At 43.3% G+C, this 16,021-nt stretch overlaps 1 protein-coding gene across 1 annotated transcript; it reads right to left on the reverse strand.

Annotated features, from left to right (window-relative positions):
- Positions 1 to 619: 619 nt before the first annotated feature.
- Positions 620 to 16,021, reverse strand: ATMIN (ATM interactor). Its single transcript, XM_055413066.2, has 4 exons — positions 15,664 to 16,021; positions 6,313 to 6,438; positions 5,381 to 5,580; positions 620 to 4,403 (listed from the first exon to the last, which is right to left on the reverse strand). Exons 1-4 carry the CDS (start codon positions 15,994 to 15,996, stop codon positions 2,591 to 2,593), a joined length of 2,472 nt encoding a protein of 823 aa, XP_055269041.1. The 5' UTR covers positions 15,997 to 16,021; the 3' UTR covers positions 620 to 2,590.

Here is a 16,021-nt window from a genome sequence, read left to right on the forward strand (position 1 = left end):
CAGACTTTATTTTTTTGGGCTCCAAAATCACTGCGGATGCTGATTGCAGCCTTGAAACAAAGACACTTACTCATTGGAAGGAAAGTTATGACCAACCTAGATAGTATATTAAAAAGCAGAGACATTACTTTGCCAACAAAGGTCCGTCTAGTCAAGGCTATGGTTTTTCCCATGGTCATGTATGGATGTGAGAGTTGGACTGTGAAGAAAGCTAATCGCCAAAGAATTGATGCTTTTGAACTGTGGTGCTGGAGAAGACTCTTGAGAGTCCCTTGTACTGCAAGGAGATCCAACCAGTCCATTCTAAAGGAGATCAATCCTGGGTGTTCATTGGAAGGATTGATGCTAAAGCTGAAACTCCAATACTTTGGCCACCTCATGTGACAAGTTGACTCACTGGAAAAGACTCTGATGCTGGGAAGGACCGGGGGCGGGAGAAGGGGACGACAGAGAATGAGCTGGCTGGATGGCATCACCGACTCGATGGACATGAGTTTGAGTGAACTCCGGGAGTTGGTGATGGACAGGGAGGTCTGGCGTGCTGTGATTCATGGGGTCGCAGAGTCGGACACGACTGAGCGACTGAACTAAACTAAAGGCAACAAAGTCACATTATGAGTATGTTGAAGAATTCACACAAAAGGTAGAATTCTCACTTCTCTTTAATTACTGAGTTTTCAGCTTTTACAAATAATCTTAGAACAATTCAGGGAACTAAAGTTCAGGGTGGGGACAGTTCTTACTGGTACATGAACTATTACATGCTCAATTTTCTGTAAATAATTCAGTTGGCTGGATTAACAAACATTGTCACAGAAACACAAATTTTTTTTTTTTTAAAGCCATAGGTCACTGCATATGTATTTACAAAAAGCCAAAACAAACATGCACTTCTCCTTACTAGGAGAACTGAAACAGATGTCTGAGACGTTAAGGCAGTGATGATTCTAAAACATAATGAAATACTAAGTTAAGGCTTTATGTTTGTTTTGAAACCCATATTCATAGGCAACTGTGACCCAAGCAAACTTTTATCTACCAGGTTGAGTTCATCTGCCCAGGACATACTATTTATCTATTACCACCAATTCTTCTATGGGATAGGAATTAGTAGCAACACTAATGATTTTCTCTAATGAATTATTAGTTCCCTCCTGAGGTTGTATTTTGAGGGTTTAGTCTTCAGCAGCATAAAGAATGTGCCACATAAGGAATAGAGCATTTTTTTGGGTAAACTTAGAAAAATATACAGACTGCATTGATTTTTACTTGCCTGAAAGCTGGCTAACAATCAAGAACTCAGGATCTTCTAAATACAAAAAACCCTACAAGTGTACCTGTAAAACCCTACAAGTGTGTACCATCTCAAAACATATTATGTTCTTGAAGCGCTGGATCTTCACCTCATTTTCTTTGAAGACCATTCCGTATTACTCTCTCTAAACAAAGCAACATAATGCAGAATGCCATATTTTAGATGGATCTATTCTAGAATTTCTATCCTCAAAGCACAAACACTTTTCTTGCTAGACCAATGTGTTTCCTCATTCAAGGAAAAAAAATGAGAGGTGGATGAAAAGATTCACTTTACTATAGTTGTTGATTGCACTCTTGCCCTAGCAAGCTTATGAAAAGTACTGAAATGTAACAGGGAATATCCTTTTCTCCTTATGTTACTATTTTGTTTTTTTAACATTTAGAGTGACAAAACTCAGACTCAACCGGTGGGGTGCACCTTGAGGAGCAGCTCTGGAGCACCACCCTGGACTTCGGTAGAGTGCAGGAGGGATGGCTTGTAGGACACACTCCAGGATGAGCTAACAGGTGTGATTCCCAGCGTTTCTACAGTTGGGGTAACTTACTGTCACTTAGACTGAAAGGATCACTATTTACACTAGGTGCTTGCCGCTACTACTTTAAGCAATAATTGTACAGCAACGTGTCTTGTGAGCAAAGTACTATACACTTATGTTCATACCAGTAACAGTTCACATAGAGGGATGGCATCGACTATATGCAAATTGTCTCAGGAGCTAAAGGCAACAGTAGTTTTCCTTTGTGTCTTCAAATCAGGGAAGAGGAAGATGTCAGAGCAGGTGAAGCTGTTGGTGTTTAAATCTGACGGTGCAGCGTCAGACTTCTTTACACGTTATCAGGGAACAGGAATTTCTTAACAAGCACTGGCAAGAGTATTTTAGGTGCAATTTAAGTCAGTCATGCTTTGACGAAAATGTTTTGAAGATCTGAAGTTTGTACCCTAAGTCCTGGTGAGCTTGGCTTCAGCTAAATGGCAAGATGGGTTTTAAAGGTGTGAAACACATTTTTTTTAAAGAAGGGAAGACTACACTGAAAGGGCAAATGTCGACAACACAGAACAATCATGTTCAGATCAACATCTTACACTTTATAATACACTCACAAATTTTTACAGAGACTTCATGTTTACAAGTACAAAAAGGCAAAGAACCTCAAAGAATCGAAGTAACTGTATCGTTGACTACATTCAAAAGAGTTAATACTGTTGTCCCTGTTCTTCATCTCCTAAATCCAGAAGGGAACTGTGAATCCATCCCCCATGTGGACTCCGCTTTCAGAAGTTGGAGACTGGGTGTAGTTCTGCACACGTTTGGGTTTCAACAGAGCTGAACTGAGATTCCATCGTGTTCCAGGCCAGGTCGGCTAGAAGAAAGTCATCCATTGCTGTCTGAGTTTCATTGCTGGTGAAGAATAAGCTCCCCAAAGTTTCGAAGCCAGAGTTCATGGTCTGTGTTTCGGCACTGTTCAACTGAACTTTGCTTTCCAGGGCAGGCAGGTTTTTAGCAGTGGAGATTCCGTCAGTCTGGGTCTCTGTGTCAGATGAATCAGTACTCATGGAAAAGCTGGAGTGTTTCAGGATACTTCCCAGTGGCAGACGAGGGCTACTGTCTAAAAAGAAGTTCAGATCTGTCTGTGTCTGTGTGTCAAACATCTCAAGGCCTAAGAAGCTAGAGTTTCCCCTACAACTGTAGGCCTGGGCAGAAGGGTCTGCAAGGAAGAAGTCAGTTTGGGTTTCTATGTCCAGCGACTCCAAGACTGGCTCAGTGGTCATGGTGCTGAGCTCACTCTCCTCGGTTTGTGTCTGTATATTTGAGGCTGAAAAGAATTCTTCAATATCAAAATCAATTGCAGGATTCTGGGTTGGGCCAGATGGGAGCTGGGTGTCAGGTCCAGTATTCGTGTCAGACAAAAGACTACGATTGTCCAGGGTTTGACCAGGTAGGTTACTTGACAAGATGTTTTCTAGATCACTTAATAAATCCATGGTTTGGGTCTGATTATCTGTCATGTTCTGTGATGAAAGCATACTGTTTGGTGCACTGAAGTTTATAATTGGTGTGGATTTCTCAATATCTTGAGTTAAAGTTTTAGGGTGGTTCTGAGGTAACAAGTCATGAGTTACAGTCTCTGCTACTAAGCTACTGCTTATAATATTGTCTGTAGACACACCGTATGATGAATGGACACTCTCAAAAATGTCTCCACACATTACAGCTTGGTCCATCTGTACTCGGTCATCTGCTGGACTCTGCATTCCGCTGGTCTGAGTTTCTCTGGAGATCCCACCTGGCTGGAAACTGGCATCTATAAATGCATCAGTCTGAGCAGCGATGGATGAGGTTACCTTAGAACTGGGCAAAAAAGTCTGAGTTTGAACGCTAATGGGAAGGGAAACCTGGGAACCAAATGTCAAATCAGTTTGCGAACAGGACGACACAGAAGAGTCAGGGCTGGCCCACTGTGCAGACGGCATGAACTGTGGTGTGGTGTGGGACAGGTCTGTCTGTACATTGATGGAAGAAATGCTGTTCTTCTGACATGTGTTCCCGAGTTCCTGTAATGGGCTAAATGGACTTTTACCCAAGTTCACTTGAATACCTGTGCTAATTGGCTCAACAGCAACAGGATTGACAACTTTTGAAAGAGGGAGGCTCTCCTTGAGAGAGCAGGCCTCCGAATCCAGGCCGAGGATCAGGGTTCCGATGGACAAGGGCAATAAGTGCACGGCCCCGGGCGCAGAGCCCTGATGGTCGACACCCAACACCACAGGCTGGGCCGAGGAGTCGGCTGCAGGCACGAAGACAGGCACGGGAGAAAACTGCATGACCGGGAGTTTGACCAAAGCCACTTTGGGCTTTGGTAAAAGCAACTTCTGAGGGTACCTTGGAGCTGCTGGAAGAGTCTGTTGTTTGGCATTAGAGCTGCAAGAGTCTTCAAAGGAAGCCACCAGCTTTATTTCTGAAGTTTCTAGCTCTGGAGCGTCTGGTCGCGGAATTGGTTGGTTGCTCAGAGATTCAGCGGTCTTACTGGACAGCTTCTGGTTGTGCAGGCAGTTTTCCATTTTCCTTTTCTTACTAGGTGGATCCCTGAAAACAATGACAGAGAGAAAAACAGAAAAGTGATTTTAAACTGCAGCTCTCTTCATCAACCCTGGCGCCGTATCTTCACTCATAAGCTCTATGTCTCACATCTACAGCAGGGGTCAGACTCAGCCCAGTGAAAAGAAATCCCCTTTGTAACCGGCCTATTACACACAAGTTCAGAAACATGCAAACAGGGAAGGAGGACGCACACCTTCTTTGGGTAAAGCTCTAAGTACTAGAACTCAACTAAGATCCATAAGCATCAGGAAGCTAACATATTATATAATGCAGTGATTATCATTTCTAAAATAGAAAGCTATTAATCCAAATATAAATTTGACCTTTCAAATGAAGCGGTTTCATGATTTAAAAAACTCTTCAACAATCCAGTATCTCTCTAATGGAAAACGATGAAAGTTTTGGAAGAATTGAAAACTCAATAGGTGGTCCAGTGGTTAAGAATCCACCTCCGATGCAAGTGACACAGATTTGATTCCTGGTCCGAGCAGATCCTGCCTGTGGTGGACCAACCAAGCCTGTGCACCGCAACTACTGAATGCTCGTGCCGCAACTACCGAAGCCTGCGCTCCGCAGCAGGAGAAGCCTCCACAGTGAGATGCCCTTGCATCGCACACAAGAGCAGTCCCCGCTCACTGCAACTAGAGAAGGCCCACGCAGCAATCAAGACCCAGAACAGTCAAAACTAAATAAATCTTTCGGAAAACCCAGTAAGTTTTCAATTGGGAATAATAAAGGACCTTTAAAAGGAGTTGGTGAAAGAGTAAGGAGAACAACTGGGTCAAGTAGACGTGGATTATTTACTAGTACTGCTGCCATTTCCAAAAGCTCCCTTCTTCATGTCTCATCTTTTCTCCACCATTCCTCCTTTCTCCTCCTGCTAACGGCTCTCCAGGAAGTTTCGCCTGAAGCTCTCCCCACAGCTGCTGGCTTTTGGGCACCCCCCGCCCCGCCCCGCTTACCTGTGTTCTGCAGGGATCTCATGGCCAGTTCGGTAGATGTGGGACTGTAACGCAGTCCTGCTGGCATAGGGACAGCCACATGTGCACTGGAAGGTCTTGCCACAATCCTCTGCATGTCTTTTCAAGTCCCACTCGGTCCCATACGAATTGCTGCACTTACTACATTTATGCTTCTTTTCAGCATGCATTTTCATAAAGTGCTAGAAAGAACACAAAAGGACCAAAATGAAAATCTGCAACTGCTCAAAACCTTTCAAAAGTCATTAACATACCCCAAATAACAATGATTTGACATGATAAAATACAGCAGTGCAAATCAAAAGAATGTAAAAGCAGGCAAGCTGCCCTTTATCATATGCCTCATCTTTGTGAAAAGTTGAGACTGTTTTGGAAATAATCCATGGTATCCACCCCCTAGGTTCTGATTTACAAGTAAGTGCTGCAAGCAGAACAAGTCTTGGAGTACTTTTCTCAGGACCCCCTCCAGCAAACCCTCAGGGAAGTGTTTCAGTTTCTTCCAGTCCAGAATCACCACCTTCCCCACTGACTGGGTCCCTCCCTCCTCTCTAAAGGAGCTGCTTCTGAAATTCTTTTCCTAAAGTTTCTTACTCCCTTGGGAGAACATCTCCCTATGCCTCTGCTCCTCTGACCTTGAAAGATTCACACCAGAAATCTGGAAGCACGTCCAATTTATCATACTTTGCTGACCTGGCCTTCTCTCCAAATCCACTCTGGACATCTTCCCCCCAGAACCAGCCAGCCTTTACTCACACCCACTCATTTTCCCCAAGTGAGAGACTTGGGTGTCTGTCCTTATAAGCAGCTTTCTGCTCAATTCTCTCGTTATGATTGGCAAGTAATTAGAATACATTGGGTTTATGACATCTGCATTTCATCCCTAGAGAAGTATATAGTTAAGACAAGTAAAATACCTGTTTTACAAGAGAAAATTGAGAAAATGGTCTGTCAGGGCCTCTAGGACATCCTTCAATTGGACAACAGTAGAATTTCGGTACAGTTTTCAAATCTTTTCTTACTGTTGGATTTACTATGCCATCCTGCAAAAGAAAAATGAAATAATGATCTTTAAAAAACCATCAGAACGAGTGGGGAGTGACAATAAGGAATGACTAAAGATGTGCACAAGGGATCTTTACAGAGTGAGGAAAATGTTCTCAAGTTTGGGACTGCAGTGGTGGTTGTAGAACTGTACATCTACTTAAAAATAACTGAACTATTCACTTAAAATGGGCAAATTTTATCACGTGTAAACTATAACTTAATACATGTTAAAAATTTTTCAAAACAACATAAACAAAAAACAACTATGTTGTTTAAAAATCTTCTATCCATTCCTTTAACATTCCTTCTAGATTTAAAAATCTGTCCTTAACCCAATGTCTTTAATTGTAAGCGTTTCTCAGGCTCAAGACAGTGTCATCCTTAAGTCTTCCCTTCTTTTTTATCTCACCCCCACTGAATCAGGGTGAGCCTCTGAAAAAAACCTCCTTTGACTATGATCGAGGCCTTCCCGATAAAGAGCACAGTGACTTTCTCTGATCACCACTATGCCCCTAACAGAGCTAAAGCGAGCTGACACAGCTCTTTTACGGCAGCGTGAATACAGGCACCATGGTCTAATCTGAAATCTAGTACTCATTATAATGGGCAGCGCTAACACAGCGCTTACCACTGTGTCAGGCACTGCTGTAAGCACCTCATGTATATATTAACTCATCCTAGTAACCCTTTGTAATTAAGTATGTGATTGACTTTTTGACTGGGGTTTTTAAAATAACTGGTGAGTTAATTTAGCTTGCTGCTGCTGCTAAGTCACTTCAGTCGTGTCCGACCCTGTGTGACCCCATAGACAGCAGCCCACCAGGCTCCCCCATCCCTGGGATTCTCCAGGCAAGAACACTGGAGTGGGTTGCCATTTCCTTCTCCAATGTGTGAAAGTGAAAAGTGAAAGTGAAGTCACTCAGTCGTGTCCGACCCTTAGCGACCCCACGGACTGCAGCCTACTAGGCTCCTCCATCCATGGGATTCTCCAGGCAATAGTACTGGAGTGGCTTGCCATTGCCTTCTCCGAATTTAGCTTGAAGTACTATCTTATCGCCCTTGATGAACCCACAGACCTCAGGAGTGAAACACCTATGGCCTCCAGTATAATTCTTAACTGGCCACCCCCAATTGGCTCCAGAGGAAGGTGTGGGGGGGTTGGGGTGATGAAGGATCTCTCTACGGGTCACTGGAAACAACCAGACACATGTTCAGGAATCAGCTGCTGCAGCAGCACCTAGAAGTTTTAGTCCTTAGATGCTGTGAGGAGAGAGGATTCAATACTTTTGGAACATGCCACCTCCTCCTCTACCCTCAGTGTGTACCTAGAGAGGAAATGAACAACCATGTGGCTAAGAATCCCTTTGGTTTAACAATCTCCATAGATGATCCTAATGTGTAGCTGAGCTCTTTAAGAACCATGGTGCAGTGGTTAAAAACACGGATTCTGAATATGGACTGCTGCAGCTTGAATTCTCTGCTGTAGTTTGAATTGCTCCTTTCCTTTGACCTTGAAAAACTTAACTATTGTGGTTTCCTTATTTGTGAAGTAGGCACGATAATAGGACCTACTTCAGGGTTGTGGTGAGGACTCAGTAGCATTATAGTTAATAGTATTATAGAACAGAGTTTATCACATAATCCCCCAATGGCTCATCAGGTGAAGAATCCACCTGCAATGCAGGATCAATCCCTGGCTGAGAAGATTCCCTGGAGGAGAAGTACTCCACTCCAGTATTCTTGCCTGGAAAATCCTATGGACAAAGGAGTCTGGTGGGCTACAGTCCATGGGTTCCAAAGAGTCAGACATGACTGAGCAACTAAGGCTATCACATAATCACTCCATTATTACAGCTGCTAGTTATCTGCTGTGGAGATTTTTGTTGCTTCTCTTGCTTTCTGTCAACCAACTTAGTGTCAATAAGCTAATCTAAACTCATACTATACATTAAACACTGTTTCTATGGCAACAGAAATAAAGGCAAAGTAAACAGATCAGACCGAATCAAACTTACATGCTTTTGCACAGCAAAGGAAACCATAATAAAATGGAAAAACAACCTATGGAATGGAAGAAAATATTTGCAATGATGCAACATAGAAGGGCTTAATCTCTAAAATATACAAACAGCTCATATAAGTCAACAACAAAAAACAAAGAACCCATTCAAAAAACAGGTGGAAGAATTAAATAGACATTTCTCCAAAGAAGACATACATATAGCCAACAAGCACATGAAACATTACTCAACATCGCTAATTATTAGAGAAATGCTAATCAAAACTACAGTGAGCTACCACATCACATCAGTCAGAAAGGCCATCATTAAAGTCTACAAATAATAAACGCTGAAGAGGTGTGGAGAAAAGGGAACCCTCCTACACTGTTGCTGGGAATGTAAATTGGTGCAGCCACTATGGAAAACAGTGTGAGGTTCCTCAGAAAACTAAAAACAGAACTGCCATATGATCCAGCAATCGCACTCCTGGGCATATATCCAGATAAAAACTATAATTCAAGAAGATACATGCACCGTTATATTCATAACAGCACTATTCACAATAGCCAAGGCATGGAAACAACCCAAATGTCCATCAACAGATGAATGGATAAAGATGATGTGATGAATATATATACAACAGAGTACAACTCAGCCATAAAAAAGAATGAAATGATGCTACTGGAAGCAACACGGATGGAACTAGAAATTATCATACTAAGTAAAGTAAGTCAAAAAGAGAAAGACAACTACCATATGATATCACTTTTTGTGAAATCTGAAGTATGACACAAAACAATTTATCTGTGAAACAGAAAAGGACTCACAGGTATAGAGAATAGACTCGTGGTAGCCAAGGAGGAGTGCTGGGGGAGGGACAGACTGAGAGTCTGGGGTTGGCAGATTCTAACTACTATATATAGAATATACAGACAACAAGGTTCTACTGTACACTACAGGGAACTACATTCAATACCCGGTGATAAACCATAACAGAAAAAAATATATGAAAAAGAAGGTATATATATATATGTAAAACTGAATCACTCTGCTGTGAACATAACATGGTAAATCAACTATACTTCGATCTAAAAAAGAAAATCTATGGACTCATCTTAAAGAAAATATTATACTTGTGAAAGTCTGATTGGAATGCTGCTTTTGTTAAAACAAGGACATCTGCTAGGCTCAAATGAAAATAACACTGTCATCAAACTCATCCCATTCACCAATTTATCTCTTTTAAAGGAAATACTTTTTAAACTTACATTATTTTCCTTCTAGTGTATAATACGCAAGAAAAAATGAAATGTGGAGAAGATATTAAGAAAGACCCTAAAAGCCTTACTTCACTTGACCATTACCAAATTCTTCTTAGTTACATGCCAAGAGACGGCCCTCCTCTGTGTTTTAGCCTGTCAAATGTTCTATAAAACTCTGCTTACAGGGTCACCACAAAATTCATGCTCATTTCTAAAACATCCTCAATTTGCTTAGCAATCCTTTATTACCCCTTTTCAAACTCCCTATCATGTTCTCATATACCTGTTCACTTCCCTTTTTAAAAAATTAATAACATTTATTTTTAAGAGTTTTATTCTATAGCAAAACTGAGTGGAAAGTACAGGGTTCCCACACACTACATTCAGCCCCCATCCCACTCCAATAGAGCCTGTCTCACTATTAGCATCTCTCAGCAGAACGGTACATTTGTTTAGTTGATGAAACCACACTGACATGTCATTACGACCCAAAGCCTATGGATTGTATTAGAATTCACTCTCGGTGCTGCACTTTCTATGGGTTTTGCCAAATGATAAAGACAGTTATCCATTATTATAGTATCACACAAAGTGTATTCTCTTCCCTAAAACTCTGTGCTCCACCCATTCATGACACTTTTCCCTGTAAGCACTGACAGCCACTGATGGACCGCTCATCTCTTTTCAGGGCTGACACTCCACCGTCTGGATGTGTCACTGTCACTCGCTGGTTCACCTTCTGAAGGACACCTTGGCTGTGTCCGAGCTTTGCTAGCTGTTCTTTTACAGTGTCTCCCACCACCTCCTCGTCTTTCCTCTCTCCTGCTTGCATCAACAGTTCAAGTACTCCCGGCTTTCTGTTTGGACTTTGTCACTAGCCTCATTTCTAAATCTTCAATCGTCTTTTCATTCACAAGTTGCCAGATTCACGTTTCTAAAATATAGCTCTGATTATAACATTACCTCACTCAAACATATTCGAGGGCACTCCAAATTCTTCTAGCCACTGGGACATCCAAAGTCCTGTACTAAACAGCTTCAAACTACACTTCTTTTCTGTCATTTCTGTGTTATATCTAATAGAACTACTTAATATTCCCCAGGTGTTTTCCAGAGGAGGAATATATATTTGCTGCTCTTAGGAATCTTTGGAAGAGTAAATGTTTACGGTCACCTAAGTCAAAGTTGTATCACACACCAGGATGAGACACTAAAGGCAGCCACGCTGATGCCCATCCGAACACCACCTCTCTACCTAGTTCCTGACCTTCTTCCCATCCCTGTTTAGAGACAATAAGCTCTGAGAAGAGAACAGGGGAGAAAAGAAATGGTGATGGCACAGTAAAACGTGAACTGCAGTAAAAAGTGATATTTTCCTTCTTAAGTGCTATATACATTCTAGAATAAAACTTGGCTGACTTTTTTTTTTTAACTTTATCTTCTGAGCATAACTGAAAAAATGTACAGAGAATACTTCATGTTTTGTGTACCTTTTTTGGTATCTGTTTATAAAATCTTTTAAGTAAAAGAATTTGAAAAAGAACTTATGAGAGGAAACAACTAAAAAGCAAGATGGAGAAAAGTAAACAAAGAAAAAAAGAAAAGCAAGAGAAAGGACTCTGCTGAAGAAGAGAGGATAAAAGCAAAGAACTGTGGGAACTGTTTGGAAAAGGAAAAAAAAGGCACTGTAGCTTCTCAAGCACCTCTCTGCATTCATAGAAATACATCCAAGAAGAAAAGTAGCTTTCTCTGTTATTGTATATTTAAAATTAGAAGTCTTTGTACAATATGATCTATGGAGCAACTTGGAATCTTTCCTTTAAGAAAAAAAAGAAAAAATTGCTGGCAAATCATTAAAAACAAACTCCTGGACTGAACATAAAATCCACTAAGCCATGCTTTAAAAATATGTGTTCCTGGATAAGATGTTCTTTAATGGTCCTCCTGTCCCTTTCACTATTTGCAAACATGAGGGATAAAAGAATCAAGAAATGCTCATCTACTCCTACTCTTCTTTTCTCCGAATCACCAGGAACCCACATAAAATCACAAGGTATCATGTACCTTGCAACTTACAACTCTATCTCCACTTTATCCATCGTCATTCAGAAGAACTTGTTAATCATAAGGGAATATTTGAGTGAGGGCAGGATACCTTCTGATGAAAGATTAGAATAAAATAAGAACCTCACAGCAACCAGTGGGGAAGGGAAGAAAAGATTATCATAATCTAGGAGAAAAAAAAACTAGGAAAGAAAAAAACTATAGGAAAGAAAAAAGAAAACTAGGAAAGAAACTAGAATTATATAAGTAGCTGTAATCAACTGAAGAAAGGGAAAATCTCCATGGAATACTATGCATATCTCCAAGCGGACATACTCAGGCTTCAGGGCCAGAAGGAGCACACTGGAGTCTCTGGTCCACCAAAGACCCCTTTCAAGGCCACAGGGAGATCCCCATCAGCTCTTGTCCTTAGGCCTCTTTCCCTTACCCACCCCAACACTTGGAGAACATCAAGTGTCAAGAACAGTGTTTGAACTCAAGAGCCTGCTTCTTTGGCTCCTGATGAAGTGTAGATTCACCACACTGGGCAACACTATGCAGATATGGCTGTTTTGTCACATAGGCCACCTTTATTAAAAAAATAAAAAGAACCCCCTTTCCACCAAGACAGCAGATGTTCAGGGGCCACATGGTTAGAAAGACAGAACAAGGAAGCAAAGTGAGCCTGTTTGACAAGAAAAAAACGATGGTTCAGGGTGAGGTTTCTCAAATTCCCCCTGGAACAGGTCTCTCAAGTGACCTAGGAAGGAAACTCAGGAGAGTCCATTTTGGGGTTGTTCAATTTTCAGTTCAGAAAGAGATCTTGAATGCACTGTGCTGTCTTCAGACAAGAGAAATCTGAGAAATGACTAAAACTGGAAGAATGGCTTCACACAGATTCTAAGCAGGAGAGGCTACTGATACTCAGCTGGGCTAAAGTTCAAGTAAAGACCTGACTGTCAAAATCTGCACTTGCCTCAAACATATTCCTTCTTCTTAGTCTACTGTATGCTCATAATTTGTATCTTCAGAATTCCTGAACTTTATATATTTTAAAAACACAATCAGAAATAAATTTATTCAAGCTAGGCTTCAGCAGTATGTGAACTGAGAACTTCCAGATGAACAAGCTGGATTTAGAAAAGGCAGAGGAATCAGAGATCTAACTGCCAACATACGCTGTATCATAGTAAAGGCAAGGGAATTAAAAAAAAAATCTACTTCTGGTTCACTGACTACACTAAAGCCTTTGACTATGTGGGTTACAACAAATTGTGGAATATTCTTAATGAGATGGGAATACCAGACCACATTACCTGACTCCTGAGAAACCGGCATGCAGGACAAGAAGCAACAGTCAGAACCAGACATGGAACAATGGCCTGGTTCCAAACTGGGAAAGGAGTAGAGTACATCAAGGCTATATATTGTCACCCTGTTTATTTAACTTACACGCAGAGAACATCATGAGAAACCCTGGACTGGATGAATCACAAGCTAGAATCAGGACTGCTGGGAGAAATATCAACAACCTCAGATATGCAGATGATACCACTTTAGTGGCAGAAAGTGAAGATGTACTAAAGAGCCTCTTGATGAAGGTGAAAGAGAAGAGTGAAAAAAATGGCTTAAAACTCAACACTCAAAAAATGAAGATCATGGCATCCGGTCCCATCACTTCATGGCAAATAGATGGGGAAACAATGGAGACAGTGTCAGATTTCATTTTCTTGGGCTCCAAAATCACTGCGGATGGTGACTGCAGCCATGAAATTAGGACTCTTACTCCTCGGGAGAAAAGTTATGACCAAGCTAGACAGCATATTAAAAAGCAGAGACATTACTTTGCCAACAAAGGTCCATCTAGTCAAGGCAATGGTTTCTCCAGTAGTCATGTATGGATGTGACAGTTGGTCCATAAAGAAGGCTGAGTGCTGAAGAATTGATGCTTTTGAACTGTGGTGTTGGAGAAGTCTCTTGAGAGTCCCTTGCACACAAGGAGATCAAACCAATCAATCCAAAAGGAAATCAATCCTGAATACTCATTGGAAGGGCTGGTGCTGAAGCTGAAGTTTCAGTACTTCAGCCATCTGATGCAAGGAGCCAACTAATTGGAAAAGACCTTGATGCTGGGTAAGATCGAGGGCTAGAGGAGAAGGGGATGACAGAGGATGAGATGGCTGAATGGTATCACCGACTCAATGGACATGAATTTGAGCAAATTCAGGGAGATAGTGAAGGACAGTGAAGCCTGGAGTGCTGCAGTTTGGGGATGCAAAAAGTCAGACACAACAAAGCGAATGAACAACAACTGTACACTATCAAATCAATCCTGAGATGTATTGATAAATGGTATCTTTTGCTTAACGGATGCTTCACAAGGTCTGGAGAGATATAGCTCCTGACAGCAGTTCCACAAAAAACAATATAAAGTGTTAAAAAAGTGCTTGCCAGAATGACGCTCAGGCCAACAACGTAAAGAGAGTCCTCGTCAGACTGGCTGCTTCCGCTGTGCTTAGAGATGTAATGTCTGCCTTAGTAATCAGTGAGGGGATGAATCTGAAGGTGGGTGATGGCTGTTACATATGAGCTAAAGAGAACACAGGAATTAGACTGCAGAATTTCTACAAATATACAGTTCATCCACCCAAGTTAAAATATGATTAAGGAAGGGAAATGTTTAATTAAAATTTAGTATGAAGAAGGAAACAAGAGACTGACCATTCCCAGAGTTACTGCACTGTGTGAGGAAGAAACCCAGAACCATCATGGAAAACTGCAGTTCCACTTGCAGGAAAAATTACAGACCCACCTCAGCTTACCTCCACAGTACATTTCCTGAGTGGGCTCCCTCATTTTCCTAAAGAACACTGCTGCCTCTCTAATTAGCTGGAGCAGGAAGTGGACAGCCCTTCATGGTCATCACATCTGCCCTACTACAGAAGACAACCTCAAGCTTTCTGTTAAATTCTTATCAGAAGTCTGATTCTAACAACATTCCTGAGGAAGCTTTACCTGAAGGGCAGACATACCATGCAAGAAGCTAGGTGATTTAAACTTACTCCTCAATCAAGTCAGACCAACAAAAGCTGCATACTCACAATGTAGCTTTCAGTAACACACTTTAAATAATTACGTTCTAAGCCACTGTTGGCTTGGAAAGACTTTAAGAAGTTGTGGAAAGAAATGTCCTATTGTAATGATTGAGAAATTATGATTTAAGAGGTATTGGGTGGGGCTGGACCTCTGGGTTTTTAATAAGCTTCCCACAGACATGCACTTCGGGTTGAAAAAAGAATCACCTCCTCATTTTATGTAAGGTGGAATGGACGTTCAGGATTATTGTCCTGTAATTATATATAATGTCCCCTTAAGATCCTCGGGCGAGGCTTCCCTTAGCTCTCATTCCTGAGCAAAGCTGCTATTACCAAAGCGGTGGAACTTGTTGCCAAATCTGCAGCTCCCTGCTAACGACTGGGCAGCACCCAAAGGCCCGAAGGAGGTGCTTGTGGGTGTGGTGCAAAGAGCGCCCGCATCGAGCCGGCGTTTAAAGCCCTGCACTACGCGGGCAGCGTCACCGGTTTCTCTGCAACAGGACGGAGGTGCCTGAGAGCTCACGACACGACCGTGAGAAACGCCCCGGCCGCCGCCGCGTGCGCGCCGGTGGTCCCGCGGGTCGGAGCCCGACCGCCTGGCGCGTGATACAGGGCATTCCCCGCGCCGTGCCCTCCTGCGTCCGGGCTTCCACTCTCCCTGCCGGGAGCCCCTCGGCGGTCCGGCCCGTTCTGAGGGCCGCGCCGGCCCCCACCCCCGCCGCCGGCCGGCCCCCGGCGCGGTCGCGCCCGCGGCCCTCGCCGCCCGCGTCGGACGCTCGGTGGCGCCAGGCCCCGGGAGGCGCGGCCCGCGGCGGGCTCACCTGCAGGCGGTGGCTCTTGACCAGGTGCATGTTGAGCGCAGGGCTGTTGGGCAGGATCTTGCCGCAGCCGCGCACCGTGCACAGGATGTTGGTCCGCACGGCCCGGGACAGCTCGCTCACCGACGGCTGGATGAGCTCCCGGGCCGGCGGCGCCGAGCCCGCGGGCTGCTGCCTCGCCGGCGGCGGTCGCGGCCGGCTGCCTCTCAGCCGCCCGGGGGGCACCCACGGGCCCGAGGCGGCGGCGGCGGCTCCCCTCGCGGCCGCCGGGACTGCCGGGGCGCCCGAGGCGAGAGCCGCGGGATCCGCCGCCGCCGCCGCCTCAGAGGCCGCCATGGCTCTAGCGCCGCGGCCGGGCCAA

The sequence above is a fragment of the Moschus berezovskii genome, chromosome 22 (assembly GCF_049115385.1).
Source record: "Moschus berezovskii isolate FMDL1 chromosome 22, NW_MosBer_1.0, whole genome shotgun sequence".
Taxonomy (NCBI): Eukaryota; Metazoa; Chordata; class Mammalia; order Artiodactyla; family Moschidae; genus Moschus; species Moschus berezovskii.